The sequence below is a fragment of the Myripristis murdjan genome, chromosome 13, assembly GCF_902150065.1.
Source record: "Myripristis murdjan chromosome 13, fMyrMur1.1, whole genome shotgun sequence".
Taxonomy (NCBI): Eukaryota; Metazoa; Chordata; class Actinopteri; order Holocentriformes; family Holocentridae; genus Myripristis; species Myripristis murdjan.
The window spans coordinates 22985193-23004980 of NC_043992.1; the positions used below are offsets into that span (position 1 = coordinate 22985193).

At 40.9% G+C, this 19788-nt stretch overlaps 1 protein-coding gene and 2 non-coding genes across 3 annotated transcripts; 1 reads left to right on the plus strand and 2 right to left on the minus strand.

Annotated features, from left to right (window-relative positions):
- Positions 1-195: 195 nt before the first annotated feature.
- On the minus strand, positions 196-386 carry LOC115370814 (U2 spliceosomal RNA). Its single transcript, XR_003929294.1, has one exon. It is a non-coding gene; the product is annotated as a U2 spliceosomal RNA (small nuclear RNA).
- Positions 387-2725: 2339 nt separating this feature from the next.
- Positions 2726-2916, minus strand: LOC115370812 (U2 spliceosomal RNA). Its single transcript, XR_003929292.1, has one exon. It is a non-coding gene; the product is annotated as a U2 spliceosomal RNA (small nuclear RNA).
- Positions 2917-8799: 5883 nt separating this feature from the next.
- taf15 (TAF15 RNA polymerase II, TATA box binding protein (TBP)-associated factor) lies at positions 8800-19775 on the plus strand. The gene is made up of 16 exons (XM_030067155.1): positions 8800-8948; positions 9756-9789; positions 10616-10649; positions 10772-10838; positions 11713-11788; positions 12050-12204; positions 12488-12689; positions 14566-14600; positions 15167-15199; positions 16471-16580; positions 17412-17541; positions 17629-17718; positions 17831-17903; positions 18056-18141; positions 18557-18689; positions 19334-19775. Exons 1-16 carry the CDS (start codon positions 8939-8941, stop codon positions 19371-19373), a joined length of 1308 nt encoding a protein of 435 aa, XP_029923015.1. The 5' UTR covers positions 8800-8938; the 3' UTR covers positions 19374-19775.
- The last annotated feature ends 13 nt before the right edge of the window (positions 19776-19788 follow it).

Genomic DNA, 19788 nt, shown 5'->3' on the forward strand with positions numbered 1-19788 from the left:
AAAAACACGGTTTTTCTTAGTATATCCTAATTTAAATCAATGACAGCGACGACGAGCATATCTTTCCATTCAGAAAAAAACTTAACATTAACATTTCAGACTATAATCCGAGTAGAGTAACCAATATATACTGTAACCTATAAAGAAGCGCTGTTACACACAAGTGTGTTATAACTTCCCTTTGCAACAACAACAAGGGGGTGCACCATTCCTGGAAATACTGCAATACCAGATCGATGCGTGGAGTGGACGGAGCAAGCCCCAATTCCATCTCCCTGCTCCAAAAATCAATTTAATATATGGTCCCCGGGTAGGGGACGTATCAGATATTAAACTGATAAGAACAGATACTACACTTGATCTTAGCCAAAAGGCCGAGAAGCGATACCGTTACACTGTTGGAGATGAAGGGGTCGTGCCAAGAAACAACATTCTTCATCCGGGTTTTACCATCAAACTAAAACTTCACACAGCCAACTAAAAGAACAACACTCAGCAATACGAGCTAAAGATGTTTTCTGTTACAAAACCACGTGAATATACATATTGTTTAACAAACCCGAGTACTACACTGATCTGCTCCGCTTCTCTTGGCCACGTGGTGCGACATGGACCAATAGGACATGAGCACTGCCGAGGAAATAAAAACTCTTTATACAGCGATGAAGGGAAGTTGCACATGTTCCTCGCCGATCTGAGGGCTAAACTGCATTATACATTCTGATTGTTATGACTGAGAACCACGCAGGGGACGGACACTAAAACGCTTTGATAGACCATCCTGTTGCACTGCGCCGCCACATGTGGCCCTCTGGCTCCAGCTGCTGCGGAGCCGACGTCACCGCAGCACCCCCGCCTAGCTCCGTGGCCAGGTGTCACAGGCTGTAGTCGCCCAGGAAAACAGAGTCTGTGAAAGGCTGTTCTGTCCCTGCAAATTCACTCTGCCGCACTGCACTAAAATAATGATCCCCTAAAATCAATACATTTATTTATCCAAGATCATATTGGAAATGTCATTCTCTAAAACTGCATATGGCAAACAGTTTTAGTCAAAAGTCAAAATTAAGTCTTTATTAGCAAATCCACGACTGAAGTAAAGACATTTTACCAGTATAAATTCTAATTAAAGATATTAATAAACAGTTTTTACTCGTACCAGGTCCATACAATGTTTTTAACAAGTAATTATGTCAGAGCGACATAGCCTATCCATATCATGTCATGATGACCAGTCATGTTACCGTCACAGAAACAGAAATGATCCCATTTTCATGGTTACTATTGACTTACATGTTAACCCCATTCTCTCTTATGTGCAGACTGCAAAATTTAAAATTTTACTAATATGTTTTTACTAGGAAAAAAAAATCCAATTAAAGATATCTTATTGCATTTTGTTACCATTGCAATTCCAGTTATCAATACAGTTACTCTGATGAGTAAAAGTTCCAGACTTTTACTAGGCTACATATCCATAATTTACTTTTGACTTAAATAAATATCAATACCAATATCTCTAATTTAGTTATGACTAAATGTAAAAAGCATTCAAGATATGTCATTTCAAATCTTTACAATATAGCTGTATATATCTAAAATTGAATTTGGACTACACAGGGTATTTATTATTGATATCTCGAAGAGGAATAACAATTAGTAAGAATATGGCAACTGATATCTGGAATTGGTTATCTTGAGGTAAGGGCTTAGGATTTCTACAAGCAAAATATAATGGCAAATATCTTCATCTGCAGTTTTTTTTTTTTTTCTGTTATTTCTGTACTGTATCAGTGATTACTAAGGCCCACCAGGGGGATTGAATGGATACCCAGAAAAAATGTTTTAGCTCAGTTTGTCATGACTTAAATCAATGACAGCAACAACAAGCATATCTTCCCATTCAGAGGAAACCTACCGCAGAAACATATCAGACTGTAACCTAAGTACACTGACAAACGTGTAAGCCAGGGGTCTTCAACGTTTTTCAAGCCAAGGACCCCCAAACTGATCGAGTAATGGAGCAGGGACCCCATTCAATATATATTGTGTAAAATTGTATTTTATATTAAACTGCGCCTAGTGACATGTATAAATGTACCTTGTTATTGTGCATTCAATAATAAGCTAATCAAATAATACATAGGTTTATTTATTCAAGGTTTTATTCATGCAAAGTGACAGCAAAAGGTAAAGTGGAAACAAAAATAAGTGATTGCCTATTAGTGCCACTGCCATGAATAAACATATCTGTAACACTGCAAACAATACTGAACTATTCAAATAATTAAGAGATTCATGTTTTTATTTTAAACATACATGTAGTAGGGACATCCTCAAGCCATCTGTGGATGGCACACATCCTCCCACGTCAGTGAGATGTCTGATCCTGATGAGTGGCTCACAACTTATCTAACTTTCGAAGGATGGAGGTTGTCAGGCAGAGGGTCATATCAGCCTCACTGAATGTGTGTGCACTGCTGACTGAAAGACAATGTATTATGTCTCCATTTATCCATTCGCTATAATAATATGTTGGATTCATGTGTATTTGAAGACTTTCAAATCTGTGTGTGTGGGGGGGAAATCAGGTAACTTCGAATTATCTAATTTTCACAACCCTCCTACAGTACCTCCGCGGACCCTATTGTTAAACTCCGATGCTACAGCCTGTAAGCGCACACTATCAGATACATGTATATTACCGTTATGATTTTCAACGTCATTATGGGGGTGCACCGTTCCTGGAAATACTGCAATACCAGGTCGATGCGTGGAGTGGACGGAGCAAGCCCCTATTCCATCTCCCTACTCCAAAAATCAATTTAATATATGGTCCCCGGATAGGGGACGTATCAGATATTAAACTGATAAGAACAGATACTACACTTGATCTTAGCCAAAAGGCCGAGAAGCGATACCGTCATACTGTTGGAGATGAAGGGGTCGTGCCAAGAAACAACATTCTTCATCCGGGTTTTACCATCAAACTAAAACTTCACACAGCCAACTAAAAGAACAACACTCAGCAATACGAGCTAAAGATGTTTTGTTACAAAACCACGTGAATATACATATTGTTTAACAAACTCGAGTACTACACTGATCTGCTCCGCTTCTCTTGGCCACGTGGTGCGACATGGACCAATAGGACATGAGCACTGCCGAGGAAATAAAAACTCTTTATACAGCGATGAAGGGAAGTCGCACATGTTCCTCACCGATCTGAGGGGTGATGGCTAAACTGCATTATACATTCTGATTGTTATGACTGAGAACGACCCAGGGGACGGACGCTAAAATGTTTTGATAGACCATCCTGTTGCACTGCGCCGCCACATGTGGCCCTCTGGCTCCAGCTGCTGCGGAGCCGACCTCACTGCAGCACCTCCTCCAACCTCACCGCTACACCTCCGTGGCCAGGTGTCACAGGCTGTAGTCGCCCAGGAAAACAGAGGCTGTGAAAGGCTGTTCTGTCCCTGCAAATTCACTCTGTCTAACTGCACTCAAATGATTATTGGTCTAAAATCAATACATTTATTCATCCAAGATCATATTAGAAATGATATATTCTAAAACTGCCTATGGCAAACAGTTTTAGTCAAAAGTCAGAATTAAGTCTTTATTAGCAAATCCACGACTGAAGATAGCTGTAAAGACATTTTACCAGTATAAATTCTAATTCAAGATACCAACAAACAGTTTTTACTCGGACCAGGTCCACACAATGTTTTTAACAAGAAATAATGTCAGAGCGACATAGCCTATCCATATCATGTCATGATGACCAGTCTTTACTGTTTTTACTGTAACTTATGCTTCATATTTTGCTATCCACTTTGCTGCTGTAATGCTGGAAATTTCCCCACTGTGGGACTAATAAAGGAATATCTTATCGGTCATGTTACCATAATAGAAACAGATATCACAAGAAAGCCTGCAGTATCCTGAAAGACTCACTCCACCCAGCACACCACCTGTTCCAACTGCTTCCCTCTGGGAGGCGGTACAGGACAATAAAGACTAAAACAAACCGACTGAAAAACAAACAAACAAAGCAAATGGCTGACTTAGTGCAATATATTTATTGTTTTTTTTTATTATTATTATTATTTTTATTGTATATTTATTGTTTTTATTTACTGTTTGTTTTAGTTTTTCTCTTTTTATTCTTCCTCTATTGAAAGGCACTGCAAATGGAAGTGCACACAATTTCGTTATGCTTTTGGTATAATGACAATAAAGACTTCTGATTTCTGAAACTGGAGATTTTAAACAATTTATAGTGAATTAAATTATAGTGACATCATACTACTCCTCATTTTAGTGACGACTCTGAAAACCACAGGCCCGGGTTAGTTTGTCTACTCCACGGCCATGGAAGTGCTACTGTCACTTCACTATCATTAATATTAATATTATAATATCATTACGCATTATTACACGCCAGTAGGAAAGCAGCACAAGAGAGCGACATGTTTGGTAAATGTGAAGCTCCGTGACCGTCGTCTGAAAACTGCGTTAGCTAGCTAGGTCTGACATTTACACTAGTTTGAACCCGTTTATTAAGTTCCTACCTGATAAATATTCACGTACTGTACAAACATAAACAACACAAAGCCTTCGTCGAGCGACAAAAAATGGCCCTGTTATTGATGTTGGACGACATAAAATAATGGCGCAAGGCGATAATCATGAACCGTCCAAACCCGCCATGCTAGCTAGTTTATGTTACACCATCCTAAAAGTGACCTGTTGAATTCAGGCGCATATACTTATAGAAAATGATAACTCCACGCGTTTGCAAGGGCTAAATAAGTAATAGTAATTCAATAATAGTGAAATTGGCTCACCTGCCTGTCATGCGCTAGGTGACTTCCCGCCTCACTAAATGAACTTATCCAAACATCTGACCAGTGTGCAGCTGAAGGCGCTGCAGTCCAGTTTCAGCTTTGAGCTCATTTCATAATCAGGTGCTTGTTCAGGTGTCCTAATGTTGCATGGATAGCCTGGAGTCAGTTTGAGCTGCAGAGACAAATTTCTGCAGCCCAAACCAGGCATGCTAAACTCACGTGGATGGAAAAAATATATATATATTCATCATTCAACAAATATAGCTTATCATGTGTAAATATTATTTGAATATGCACACAGAGATTTTTCAAAGGCAAGGTGGGTTTGGCCGGTGATAATGTAATAATTATAGTGTAAACAACAAGCCTGCATTGTGACTTTAGTGGCTCTGCTGTGGATTCATATCCGAGATGATATTCACTGAAAAAAATAATTTGGAGGACTACATAACTGGAGAAGTGTGTATGATGATTAAGAGGATGTGCGGGGATAGGCGAGGACATGACTAATGAAAGATTATTACACAATTGCTGTGTCCAATAGCCCAACCAAAAAGAAGCCAGGGAAACACATAATGAGACATCCTTACTCCGGCCTCATTTAATGCGCCGTCAACATGAGAACATAACTCTAGAAGAAAGCTGAGCGTTCAAAAAAACTGGTGTTTCATATGGATATTTTCATATTCTCTGACTGGCGATGTTTATGTATGTGTCGCCTGTACTGTCCAATCCTTTAACCTTAAATCTAAACTCCAGCTCATGCCACATGTGTAAGCTGCGTACTTTTTGACCCCTGATGGTGAATTAAATGCACATGATTAATTAAACCCATGGCATCTCCATCCGCTCCAGCCAGGCTCCATTACCCAGAGTTGACAACCCTGTCTAATATAGTGTTATAATTTTCACAGATTACAGAGCTCTTAAAATCAGATTTGAGATTGGGTAAACTGGGCCGCTGTGGAAGAAATCAAGGAAAGTGAAGCTATGATGTGCTTTTGAGGCTCTGTTGTAGAGACTATAGTTTGGAGGCCCCATGGCCTGAAAAATGCAATTTTCGTTGTTTCTGCGTGATAGGGAAGGTCTTGGGGCCACATAAATACTACTGTCCCATGCAAATAACTTACCATTCTGAAACATCTTGTAATAAACGGATTTGAGGTGGTTCGGTTTCTCCTGCCATCTGTGGTTCGGGATCGTATGGTCGTATAACATCAGGCTCAGGGTCCCGGTTTCACGGGCCCCGCAGGGTTTTAGTCCAAATTTGCTTGTCGGTTCGGCTCATTTCAGCGCCGACTGTTTTATCAACCCGACACAATCTAATCAAATCAAGTTTTACTGTCATTAAGCTGCACATACAGCAGTAGTGCACATAAAATGAGATAGCGTTTCTCACTTGGGATCCCCGAGTGATGGTAAAGTCAGCAGTTTAAAAGTCTAACAGCTTTCTGGAGGAAGCTGTTGCGCATTCTGGTGGTTTTGCTTTTCATGCTTCTGGACCGTTTGCCTGATGGCAGCAGTTCAAAGTACTTGTGGAGCGGGTGAGAGGGGTCTCTGACAATGTTCAGTGCTCTACTCCTGCAGGGGTGGGATGTTTCCATGGAGCCATGTCTCTGTAAAAGCAAGCACACAGCAGTCCCTCCAGTCTCCGCGGGTGTCTCTTAACAAGCGTAGCTTGTCCAGCTTGCTGTCGAGGGAGCGAACATTAGAGAGCAAGAGCGACAGTGCTGCTGGTCTGAAGGGGTTAACCTTTAGCCTAGTGTGGATCGAGGTGTTATGCCAAGGTACGTATCCCTGCTAAGAATTGTGTCCCCTGTCCGGTTTTGCAGTGTAAAACATGGGTCTTCAATCAAAGCAAATGCTTAAATTTGCTAACACTAACCCTCTGCAAAACCTCGTGGATAAAACTAGAGCAGTAAAACATCGCAGTTCCGTCCTCGTTGAATGTATGCGCGCTCCCGCGGACAGGGGACACAATTCTTAGTGGGGATATGTACCTTGGCACAAGACCTCAGGCCTGTACCATAACACAACATAAGTTCAAATGCACTCAAGATTTGGTTAGGTGGTAATTTGTGTAAAATATACAGCTGCATAGGCCTAAAGAGGAGAGATGAAACAGGTATGGCTGTTCAACAAAGCAAAACAGAAACCAACACACAAAAAAGAGCACTACAGAGTTAAGCAGAACATAGATGTAGAGAAGAGAGCATATCACATGAAGAGAAGATTAACAAGATAAGATAGTTTTTATTGATTAATGCAGCTACACTATATTACCAAAAGTATTCGCTCACCTGCCTTTACTCATACTATGAACTGAAGTGCCATCCCATTCCTAACCCATAGAGTTCAATATGATGTCGGTCCACCTTTTGCAGCTATTACAGCTTCAACTCTTCTGGGAAGACTGTCCACAAGGTTGAGGAGAGTGTTTATAGGAATTTTTGACCATTCTTCCAAAAGCGCATTGGTGAGGTCACACACTGATGTTGGTCGAGAAGGCCTGGCTCTCAGTCTCCGCTCTAATTCATCCCAAAGGTGTTCTATCGGGTTCAGGTCAGGACTCTGTGCAGGCCAGTCAAGTTCATCCACACCAGACTCTGTCATCCATGTCTTTATGGACCTTGCTTTGTGCACTGGTGCACAGTCATGTTGGAAGAGGAAGGGGCCCGCTCCAAACTGTTCCCACAAGGTTGGGAGCATGGAATTGTCCAAAATGTTTTGGTATCCTGAAGCATTCAAAGTTCCTTTCACTGGAACTAAGGGACCAAGCCCAGCTCCTGAAAAACAACCCCACACCATAATTCCTCCTCCACCAAATTTCACAGTCGGCACAATGCAGTCTGAAATGTACCGTTCTCCTGGCAACCTCCAAACCCAGACTCGTCCATCAGATTGCCAGATGGAAAAGCGTGATTCATCACTCCAGAGAACGCGTCTCCACTGCTCTAGAGGCCAGTGGCGGCGTGCTTTACACCATTGCATCCGACGCTTTGCATTGCACTTGGTGATGTGTGGCTTGGCTGCAGCTGCTCGGCCATGGAAACCCATTCCATGAAGCTCTCTGCGTACTGTACTTGGGCTAATCTGAAGGTCACATGAAGTTTGTAGCTCTGTAGCAATTGACTGTGCAGAAAGTCGGCGACCTCTTTGCACTATGCGCTTCAGCATCCGCTGACCCCTCTCCGTCACTTTACGTGGCCTACCACTTCGTGGCTGAGTTGCTGTTGTTCCCAAACGCTTCCATTTTGTTATAATAGAGCTGACAGTTGACTATGGAATATTTAGGAGCGAGGAAATTTCACGACTGGATTTGTTGCACAGGTGGCATCCTATGACAGTTCCACGCTGGAATTCACTGAGCTCCTGAGAGCGGCCCATTCTTTCACAAATGTCTTGTTTCACAGTCTGCATGCCTGAGTGCTTGACTTTATACACCTGTGGCCAGGCCAAGTGATTAGGACACCTGATTCTGATCATTTGAATGGGTGAGCGAATACTTTTGGTAATATAGTGTATTTATACTTGTAAGTTGAATTACATATTACATAAAATGTTTTCCATTACACTGGATAAAGTCTCTGGCACCTAGCACTGGGCATCAGAGACTGCCACATGGAAATTATACTTGTAATTAATAATTATACATTAGGAGTATACATCTACTTTATATATACATATTCTATTCTACAGATAGTTTGCAGATATATTTCATTATAGTCTATGCAAAGGTTCAAAGGTGAAAGGTAAAGTTTTAACTAACAGAAGGGTTTGTTTATTAATTATTTTCTAAGTATTATAATACTTTAATATAAAATTAGAATATTTTAACCTATGCCATTATTTTGCTGCTGCTGCCGTCGCCTCCCACTCCGAAGCAGTAGGTGGCGGTACTGCAGCTTAACCCCGGGTGCAGGCTGTCGGGAAAAATGCGGTAGAGGAAGAAGCTCCATAAAGGAAGTACCGCAGTGTCTTCCACGCTCACTGGTGCTGCGTGGATGTTAACGTTACCTGGATTTTAATCAACTAATTAGTGAGAACGGGAGTAAAGTCGTATTTTAAAACATTTAACTGGAAGCAGAATGGCCTCTGGTAGGAACATACATCCCAAAATTTTGTGTTCATTTTATGGAGAAGTGCTTATTGTGTGCACAACTTGAATGTGTGTCAAAGCCGTTAGCTGAAGTTAGCTGCTAGCCGCGAGGCCAGAGGGGCTTGGTCTATGTCATGGGAACTAGCATACCCTTTCGCTAGCAGGAAGAAGCTAACGTTAGTGAAGAAATATACATATTAGCGTTAGATTGTATTTATAAGAATGTGACTGTTATGTTCCAGCGATATTTAATGTAAAGTAACGTTAATTATCACCTCGCATGGTGGACGGCTAGACCTCGAATGAGCTAGTAACGTTAGCATTAGCCAATGTTAGCTGCTTCACATTGTTTGTCGGCTAACGAGAATTCGTGTTTGTTGATACGTCGCTTCATTTGTTTCCCTCTACTAAAAAGGACAAGCAAGCACCCAGCGTTTGCTTTTAATCGGTTACAACGATAAAATGTGGCCTAAAACATTATGTAATCAGACAGTGTGAATAAAATGGGCGGCATTTATGAACTGATATTGCTATGTTTCACTCCAAGGTTTAGCCTAAGCCAAGTCAAAATTGACCGCCATTTTTGTCGGAGCGGCGTGGTGACGGCGCTTTTCGCTAACGTTAGCTGTCCCACTTCAGTAACCCACATCAAGTGTCCTGTGCACCTTTAGCTGCTTAATCGCCTTCGTTTTTTAAATTTTATTTTATTAGATTGTATAGCATCATCGGCTGGTCTTCTCGTTTCCCCATCATAAATCCAGGCATTAGCCTGTGTTGTTAATCTTGTCTTAATTTCCCTCTTTCAGATTCGGGCTATGGTCAGCATGGCGCTGCACAAAGGTAACGCTATTCTACAATAGACAACATACATAATGACAAAAGTTTAAATTATAACACTATATTAGACAGGGTTGTCAACTCTGGGTAATGGTGCCTGGCTGGAGCGGATGGAGATGCCATGGGTTTAATTAATCATGTGCATTTAATTCACCATCAGGGGTCAAAAAGTACGCAGCTTACACATGTGGCATGAGCTGGAGTTTAGATTTAAGGTTGAAGGATTGGACAGTACAGGTGACACATACATAAACATCGCCAGTCAGAGAATATGGAAATATCCATATGAAACACCAGTTTTTTTGAACACTCAGCTTTCTTCTAGAGTTATGTTCTCATTTCCTTATTCTGTTGACGGCGCATTAAATGAGGCCGGAGTAAGGATGTCCCATGTCTTGTTGCCTCATGTCCTTGTCGCCTCCTCAGCTTACATCTTCTGTGGGCGAGATGGAGAGACGAGGAGGTACAAACTGAGAAATGAGAAGAGGGGAAAGTTGTATTGCGTCAGCTCTGAGAGGGCTATGCCTGTACACACAGAATCTGGGTTTACGACGTGTAACCAAAGTTTTCTCTGTTTAACCATTATTATACCAGAAAGACGGACCGTTATACATTTGCCTGTTTATCTCGGTTGCTATTCAGACAATGACAATTGTTTGGGCAGCTTCAGAGCGTGAGACTGAAGGTGATGTGTGTCACAAGCCAGAAGCGTTTGAGTTGGCAGCCCTGCTATTAAGACACTTAAACAAGCATGTTTAATTAACCTGGTAGCTCAGACAAAGGATTTTGAATGAAATTGAAAACTGAAACTGTTTTTGTTGTATTTTAGCTATGGATCGTATGGCAATCAGCAGAGTGGACAGGTAAGGCCGTTTTCAATTTGCTGTTGTTTCTGCTTGCTGTATCATATTAGTGTCATAATTTAAAGTTGCATTTTTTTTTTCTCTCTGACTAATCTGCCAAATTGTCTTTTTATGATTGACAGGGTTATGGTCAAGGAAATGGCGGTGGCTCCTATGGGGGACAGAATTATGGCAGCTATGGACAGCCAGGTATTACACAACAAGATTTAGTCAACATGTATCATATCTTGGAACATCTGCTTAAAATTGTAGGACAATTATGCAGGAAAACCACTGTTAAGATTATTCTCACAAGTGGGAAAAGTTTCCTTACTGAAATTCCAGTGCCTGCAGAAACAGGTGGTGAGCTCTTTTTCTGCTGATCAATAACTGAAACAATAACTTTGTCACATTTCTGCCCAGATCAAACTATGTGAATCTGAAATGCAAATTGTTTAGCACACTACACCTAAGAAATTTGGTTATACTGCACAGCATTTTAAAAAATTACATCTTTTGTCAGTGCTCCTCAAAGTAGCTGAGCTAAAATAAGAGAGCCGATAATATGAATCAATTATTTCTAAGCAAGTTTCCACATGAAAATTTTATTCTTTCTCAAACACGGGAAAATCTGCAGTTTTATTATGAACTAAGGTCAGTGATGGCTTTGCAATCTTGGTAACAAGCTCTTTAAGCCCAGCTTACACACTTGCCGAGACTGAGTGGTTCATTACAGAGCATACTTAAGTGAAGGGGAAATTCAGAGTATCTTCCGTTTTCTGACAGTTTCAAGAGATAACTTTGATCAGATGTGCTGTGTCTTGATTACATCATATGTTCCTGAAATCAGCACTGTAAGAGAATGAGGGCTTTGTTAGAAGGAGTGCTTTTCTCAGGCATAAGCCTTAATTATGGCAGTGTCTGGTTTCCTCAGTTGACTAAATATGCTAAATTTTGATCTTGCAGCGGTCCTTACTGTCGGCAAAATTCATGAGCTGGTTTGTTTTGTCTATAGTGAAATGTTTGAGAGTATTATGTGAATTTTTCCTTGTCTCTTTTAAATTTCCATCTTCTGTCATGACAGAGGGTTTTGGCCAGTCTCAGGGAGGCTATGGGCAGCAACAGACCTATGACAGCTATGGACAGCAGGACTCATCTGGGTAAGACCAATAATCCATACTGTAAAATATTTGTATTCTAATAGTAGAGTAAATGTTTAAAGAATAAATTGACTGGGCAGACAATCTAACATAGCTCTCACAAACTCAATCTGATGTTGCCTGACTTATTTACAAAAAAAAAAACTGGTGGATACAATCAACTTTTTAACAATTCCATCCATAATTTCCTGATTTGTCATGACTGATTTGAAACATTCGAAGACTTTTTGTGCTTTGACTTGATTGTGTTATAACCTCAAGGTATGGTGACAAGACTTCATCTTATGGACACCAAGGGTCAGGGCCCTACGGGCAGCAAGGGTCTTACGGTCAGCAGGGCTCCTATGGTGGTCAGCCACAAGGAGGAGGAGGAGGAGGAGGAGGAGGCGGCGGCGGCTTTGGAAGGCGCAACGAAGGTAAGAACGCAGGGCTGAACAGTGACGGTGGTGTGTGTTTTCTTTATTTTTTTCCCTTTTTCTTTTTTAATGCAAACAGAAATGCAAAAAGCAAATGTATCCAGTTGCACACATGTGAGAGGTTGCTTTGCCTGGTTTGTATAATTTGTGTGGTCCACAAAGGTTATCTTTTTTTTTTTTTTTTTTTTTTGGTCAGTGGAGCAGCTCCAGGTGTGATTTTTCTGAATCAGTCAGTCAGAATCGGTGTGTGAAATCGGTGGTTTCTGTATTTGTTCGTCTTTAGGTGAAGGTGCTGGTCAGGGTGGGAGGTTCGGACGTGATGATGGGGACCGCTCAGAAGGAGGAGGCTACAGAGGCCGAGGTCGTGGTGGCGGTGGCTATGATCGCGGTGGCTATGACCGTGGCGGTTATGACCGCAGTGGTGGCGGATATGAGCGTGGGGGCGGATATGACCGCGGTGGAAGAGGCGGACCTCCTGGTATGGGGTAAGTTGCAGAGTGCCACTGCCCCTAAGGTACTTACATACACAGTGTGAAATTAGGCATGACTTGCTCTAATTCATTAGCCTCATTCATCAACTAGAAACCATCCACGTAGATTCTTTTAATCACCACTCATCTGCATTGTGCTCCAGATCCCCAATCTCTACTCGGTATTTGCTTTTTTCCCCACAGTAGCCTAATTCACTTACACTTTTCGCAGATCAGAAACAAAAAGGTATTTCACCCCACTGGTGGAAAAATCCACGGATCAGTCATGCTTTTAAGTTTGAGATGACGGGTGTGACATGTTGAGGATCTGCCTGTTCAGGACAACAACACACGCTTGCTCAATCAGGTGTGACATAGGCACCATACACCCCCTTGTACAGCGCCGTCCCAGGCATTGAGGTTTTGTCCGTTCTGGACAGTTGACAGTTTTTCTTCTCTGAACAGAGGACACTCAAGGTTGAGATGTTCTGTTTACTCTAGTGAAAATGTGGTTTTATTATCATTATCACGTTATTAAAAACAATTATGCTGACAGCTTCACAGAAATGGGTTGGAAGAATGCCACTCAGCTTGTGCCTGTTAATGTTCCTAAAAGGGGTAACTCCAGCTAGATTTAAAGATGTAGCTACTAGTTTGGAAACAAGAAATGTCTCTCTTTTTTTTTTTCTTTTTTTTTTTTTTTACTTTTAACATAAACGTTTGGTCCAAGCATTTTGAAGGCCAGCTGTGACAAACCATATTTTTCACTAATGTAAATAGGGCTATAGATCCTATAATTCTTTTTTTTTTTTTTTGACTTGTGAAAACAACCATTCTTTTGTTCCTCGGCCATCTTGTTTGGGCGCTAGCGTAGTGTGCGTCCATCTGTAATTTGTTGCAGAAATCTTTTTCTGTATATTTGGAATTTTGAGGATATTTTTGCCATGGACTCAGAGCTCTGCATGTTTTTATTACATACTTTTAGGTGACTTCAAAACAATTGTTTAAAAATATTATTGTGGATTATGTGTTCTTTTTGACATATCTTTACTGAAATATATGAAATGCAGGCAAGATGAGCTTTTCCAACACATCTGTGTAACTTGACCTTCATCCAAACCAGCTCAAAATTTTTTAGTCTGCTGTTATGTCTGGCTGGTTGCCTGATAACATTCACCAATGGCAGCTTTTCTTCTTTTTTTTGCGCAGTCAAATAATCTCCAGCAGCCATACTTTTTCACTGAGAGGAAGATTGTTTTTGGCTTGGTCTTTTGCTTTGTTTTCTTTTTTGAAAATGGAAACTAAATGGAAACAGTGCCCTTAGACCTGGAGCCACATCTTGAGCTGCTTCACATTCAACAGGTTTCATTCAAGTGTTGTATATTTGACATGGAGAACATGTGTGTTGTGTTAACATGGATCTACGTTTTATACTACAGGTGGTCAGAGTGATTGAAATTAAACTTGGACCTCAGTTAAAGGAGCTCATAAACGCACTCAGTGGAAGATTTCTTATCAGTTGCTACACCCCTTCAAATCAATTTGGCCCTTCATGTTGGAAAACAAGATTTAGCTGGCTTCCCAGCTCTTTTGTATCCAATCTGGTCATGTAACCAAAACAATACCAAATTCAGTAACTATACTAAATGGTGATCCAGTGACATGTGATAACTGAGTGTCTTCATTCGTCAGCCTGATTGTTCAGTCGGAGCTGCCTAGTAGTCTGTCCATTGATCTTTAATGTCAAAGACTAACGCATTCCCTCGTGTGAGACATTTCTACCATAGTCGCACACCATGGCAGGAGTGCATACTGATGGGATGTAGGGGAGCTTTGAGCTCTCAGTTGGGACAAAGGAAAAGCCATCATATCTCCAATTTTTCCTCTGCAGAGGTGGTGACCGTGGTGGCTACAAAAATTTCGGTGGTAAGTGACGAGCATCAGAACTGTGTCGGTGGGGGAGGAAAGAACTTGAGTTAGCAGAAAAGGGAAATCAAACTCAGAGTGAATGCCACCATTTTCATTTCCAAAACCCAAGGGACTCCACTCTTAGCAGGATTTCTCATAAATGCACATCAGATATGGTACAGAACATGGAGCCTGAGTTGTAAAATAATGGTATTCTTGCATGAAGACAAGGGTTGATTGTAAGAGGCAGAGGAGAACAGAGGTGTGCCCAAGACGAAGAAGGAAAACATACTAGAACTGGAGACATTTTGGTGGTTTTTATTTCTGTTCTAAACTCAAAAAACTAAACCATTCTGGTCTTGTTGCAAGGTGTTGGTATATGATGCAACCGTTCCAAAACACACATCAGAGAGCTGTAAACATTGACTTTGTTGAAGTGTTTTTTTTTTTTGTAAAATTATCATTATGCCTCACATTGGTAGGGATGAAGTTAATTGTTTTTTGTTTTTGTATGTAACAGTACAAATATTCTAAGATGCCTTGCTCATGGGTTTCCTTCCATCCTCTCCTCTGATGTTTTACAGGCTCTCGAGACTACGGCCAAAGGGATGAACCAGGTAAGAATCAAACCAAAGTACCTTTTGAGTTCTTGAGAAGCCACTCATAGTAATATTAAAGTGATACTTTGGGCTGTTGCCATGGTTGACTGTATAAATATATTGATTTCTGTGGCATACACTGATGAGTTGCATCTTTGATCTTGCAATGTTTTGATCCTCCTCCCAGCATAATGGCTGCACTCCATCCAAACTTAAACATTAAAGGGAGGTCAATAATACAGTGCTCTGTACAGATAAATGGAAGTCAGAAATGGCTTGTTATAGCAGGACAAGTGAGATGCAGGAAAATCTGAAACTCAAACACTGCAGAGCTTTTTGTGTCCTGCTGGCAAGACAGCACCTTAAGTCCTGTTTACTTTTTGTCACTACTGTTAGACAAGGATGATGTTAACATAAATCATACGTGATGTAAGTTATACCAGCATGCAACATATTTCTGCATTGAGTAGTTTGTTCTGCCATCTTCTTGTCAAGTAATGTTAAGGCAACACTATACTTGTAAAGATGTAAAATGAAATGATGGAAGAAGCACTGGTGAATGTTTTGAATTTGATACTTTTTTTTTTTTTTTGCAACAACCGAAAACTAAAATGTTATAAAGGATACTCAACAAGGGAGGTTTTGCAAGGATTCAAAGCAGGTTTTTCCTAGCACACTTGCTCACTAACTAGTGGAACAACATTGTTTCTGTATCACTATACAGCTTCACCGCAGAGCTCAGAGCTATATGCTTGTTTCCACACCTGGTAGTTGAAGCTGTTGCATAGTGATACAGAAACAATGTTGTGCAACGGGCTGGACAGCAAAGAGACTGGAAGAGAACAGTGATTCTGAAAAACATTGCAAAACAGTGCGCCTTCTTTAAAGAAAATGTTGACTCCTGTGTCGCTTCTCATAAACTTGTTTGCTGGTGCTGTTCTATTTGTGTTCATTTTGCAGAAGCTCATTAGCTACATCTGTGTTCTCGCAAGTACTTGATGGGTTAAACCCAGATGGTCGAATACATTCCCATGGAGTCACAATTACTATAAATAAGAACCAAATTTATCACTTTGATCATAATAGCTACCTCATCATAAATGTATTTATATCTACTGTTTGATATGCAGACAGTGATTATTGCTTGTGTCGGAGTTCATCAGTCAAAGCTTTTTGGATCGTTTTACGGCAGCGTTTTGGTCATTGAGTAAATTAGTCCCACCCAGTGCCATAATGAATACAATGGAATAATGAGTGCTGAACTGTAGTCTCGTGTGTTTTGACCACAGCTGGGGAAGTGGACAACTCCGACAACAACACCATCTTTGTCCAGGGACTGGGAGAAGACGTCACAACTCAGCAAGTGGGCGACTTCTTCAAACAGATTGGCATCATCAAGGTATGTGTGCAAACGTTTGTCTGCTACTGTTTATTCCCTCTCACAGATCTGAATGAAATATCTGTTTTATCATTGGAGAAACTCAGTTTGACAGTCAAATCTCTAATACCAGTTTTTCTGTGAGGGTTTCTTACTCCTGCATCTAGTCTTTCTCCCACCATGTCTCACTAGGACTACTAGTACTAGTACCCTGCTGCCTTTTTTTAAATGCTGCTGTAGTGAATTGTGTTCACATGATGTAAGAATATCTGGAACAGTTACCATTCCCCTTACTGATTTCATCTGTGTTTTTAAATCTTTGAATGCTCAAACTGAAATTACTCAAAAGGATTTTTCTAGTGACAAGTTACCTGACGTAAAGATTGGTTGTTAACTATGTTCTTATTTTAAAAAAACAAACAAACAAAACAACAACAAAAAAAACAACTTAAAATAGGCTTGTCAACTAATTTTTCACAAGTCACTCCTGGGGGGAACATGCCCAGAGACCTGTTTGTTTTCAGAATTGACATAATTTGTTACTGTCCACCTAACTCACAAACGCACATAGATAGAAAGATTTTATTGTCATTGCACAATCATATACGTATAATAATGCAACGAAATTAGGGCTCAGTCCTTTCGGTGCAGGGGAGAATTGAAAGCATCGTGCATTCTGCTAGTTGAATAGCCAAGTCCAGTAATAGATGGCTGCAGCCATGTCTCTGATATCAGAAAAAATGCAACAGTCACGGAAAACACTTGTTGGATATGCAAGCATATGCAACATAGAAAGAGATTCCAATATAAGTAGTGTGAATCTCATATTTTTGATTAATTTTGTGCTTGTAGGTCAACAAGAAGACTGGCCAGCCGATGATCAATCTCTACTCTGACAAGGCCACTGGCAGGCTAAAGGGAGAGGCTACTGTGTCATTTGATGACCCACCTTCCGCCAAAGCTGCCATTGATTGGTTTGATGGTACGAACATGGTAACACTCAGTCATATTGAGCATGCCCATGGTTCTCCCTCTCACTAATGTCCTCCATGTTTTCGTTTCCATTTAGGCAAAGAGTTCAACGGAAAACCCATCAAGGTATCTTTTGCCACCCGGAGAGCTGAGTTCACACAGAGAGGTGGAAGAGGGGGCAGAGGAGGTGCGTTTTGATGTTGGCAGCAAATAGCCATCTTCTGAAGGCTGAAGTGTGATGTTTTCTGAATAATGCTGTTTTGAGGTTTGAAGTGATCAGATTTTTCTTGCTTCATCAGGTTATAGAGGTCGTGGCGGCGGTGGTGGACCTAACTTTGACATAAAGGGAGGAGACTGGCCATGTCCCAACAGGTTTGTATGAGAGGATTTTGCTTATGTGTCTCTTTTGGTAGAAATCACAATACATTTGTGTTAACACACAAAAAGCAGGCAAGGGTCCTTGAATGCTGTTGCCTTTAAAGTTGGTGGATACAAACGAATGTCCCTCTCTCATCTGTTCTCAGCTCTTGCGGTAACATGAATTTTGCACGGCGGTATGAATGCAACAAGTGTGGCGCACCCAAACCAGGGGATAGCTTCGGAGGTGGAGGTGCGTGCTTCTGTTTTCTTTTTTTATGACTTAATGTTGGTAAATGTAGTCCATTGTAGGCTATTTTGGCATGAACTATCAGGGTAACATAGGTGTGACCAATAACATAAATTAAGACTCTATTACAGTGGTGTCATCTAAACTTCTATTTCTGTGCTCCCTGGATGATTAATTAGCCTAATGTTGCAGGAATGACAGTGACAACAAACACATTTCATAAAAGTGACATTTTCTAAACTGTTTGCAGTAGACAGTATGAAGTTCAGTACAAAATAACATTTCAAGTGGGTAGGGTGCAAGTATTTGGGCCTGTAAAACAGCTCTTGTTTTTATTTTATATTTTTAAATACAGAAGTTATAGTTTCTTTGATTCTCCCTGTGCATGAGCTCAAGTTTCTCTTGCGACTGTCTGCAGATCGTGGTGGCAGAGGTGGTTATGGTGGTGACCGAGGTGGATTCAGGGGTCGTGGAGGTTTCCGTGGTGGAGACCGTGGAGGCTACGGAGGAGGTGGCGGTGGATATGGAGGGGGCTACAAAATGGGAGGAAGGTAAGTTGAAGAGCACTTAAGCCGTCTTTACTGACATTCATGCAGTCACACTTGGCTCTTGCTCCATTGTGCCTGGATCATCTTTTAGGCTCCCACCTGTGATGTAGTTTGATTATATGACCAGAAGAGGGCATAGCCTGTCTGAGTTATGACTGAAATCTAAATCCTGCCTGAGAGACATTGTCAGTGGTTCTTGGTTGTTTGAAAATCAAGGCCACTCTCTCGCAGCAGTGGATCACCACTGATTCACACCCTGCATTTAATTTATAGTTTCCCATGAGGATCTTTTTGTATTTCTGCTGTGAAGTGAAGTTGTGCTTGACTCCTGGAGGTTATTTACTGTGTCTGTTTTGGGTCTGATTTAAACAAAGCATAGTCTTCTTTGTTTACAATTTTGTTTACAATTAACATAGGCGATGCTGTGCATCGCCTATGTTAATAACAAATTCTTGGAAGGAAAAGATTTGGCAAGAGAGAAAAAGTAATGGAAACAATGGAGTTAGAGCATGACAAACAACAGCATCTCACCAAAATGATTAAACAAAGTGGATATTTTGCTGTATTTCTTTCTCTTTTTATTTGCTGTAAGATGTTTGACCCACACAGAGCCAGTGCTAATGTGCATGTTTCTTCTTTCTCCACAGAGGTGAGCACAGAGAAGACAGAAGAGACCGGCCATACTAAGAGTTGTTGCAGACTGACACCATTCCAGCCCAGGGGTTAGCATTGGTGGGACTGTTGAGTTGGGGAGGCGGGGGGGTTTGAAGAAAGAAACGGGGAGGGGGGGTAGATTGTCTGCGACTGACACTCTGATTTGCATACCTTTCATAGCCAGTGCACCCTAATTTCTCTCTGGTGTGTCAGTGAGGTAAGGACGTGTGCAGTTACTGTGAAGGGACTTTTGGGCTGATTGGCAGTGTTGGCGTATGGTCAGATGTTTTGTTTTTGTTTTTGCATTTGATTTTTTTTCTTTGTTGCATTTCTTTGTACATCTTTTAATTTCTCTAATTCTAGATTCAGATGTTTTGTGAGGTAGACCCTGTACCATTGTTTTGTATGAATGAAATAAACTGTTTTACTTGGGTTTCCTTTTTTCCAA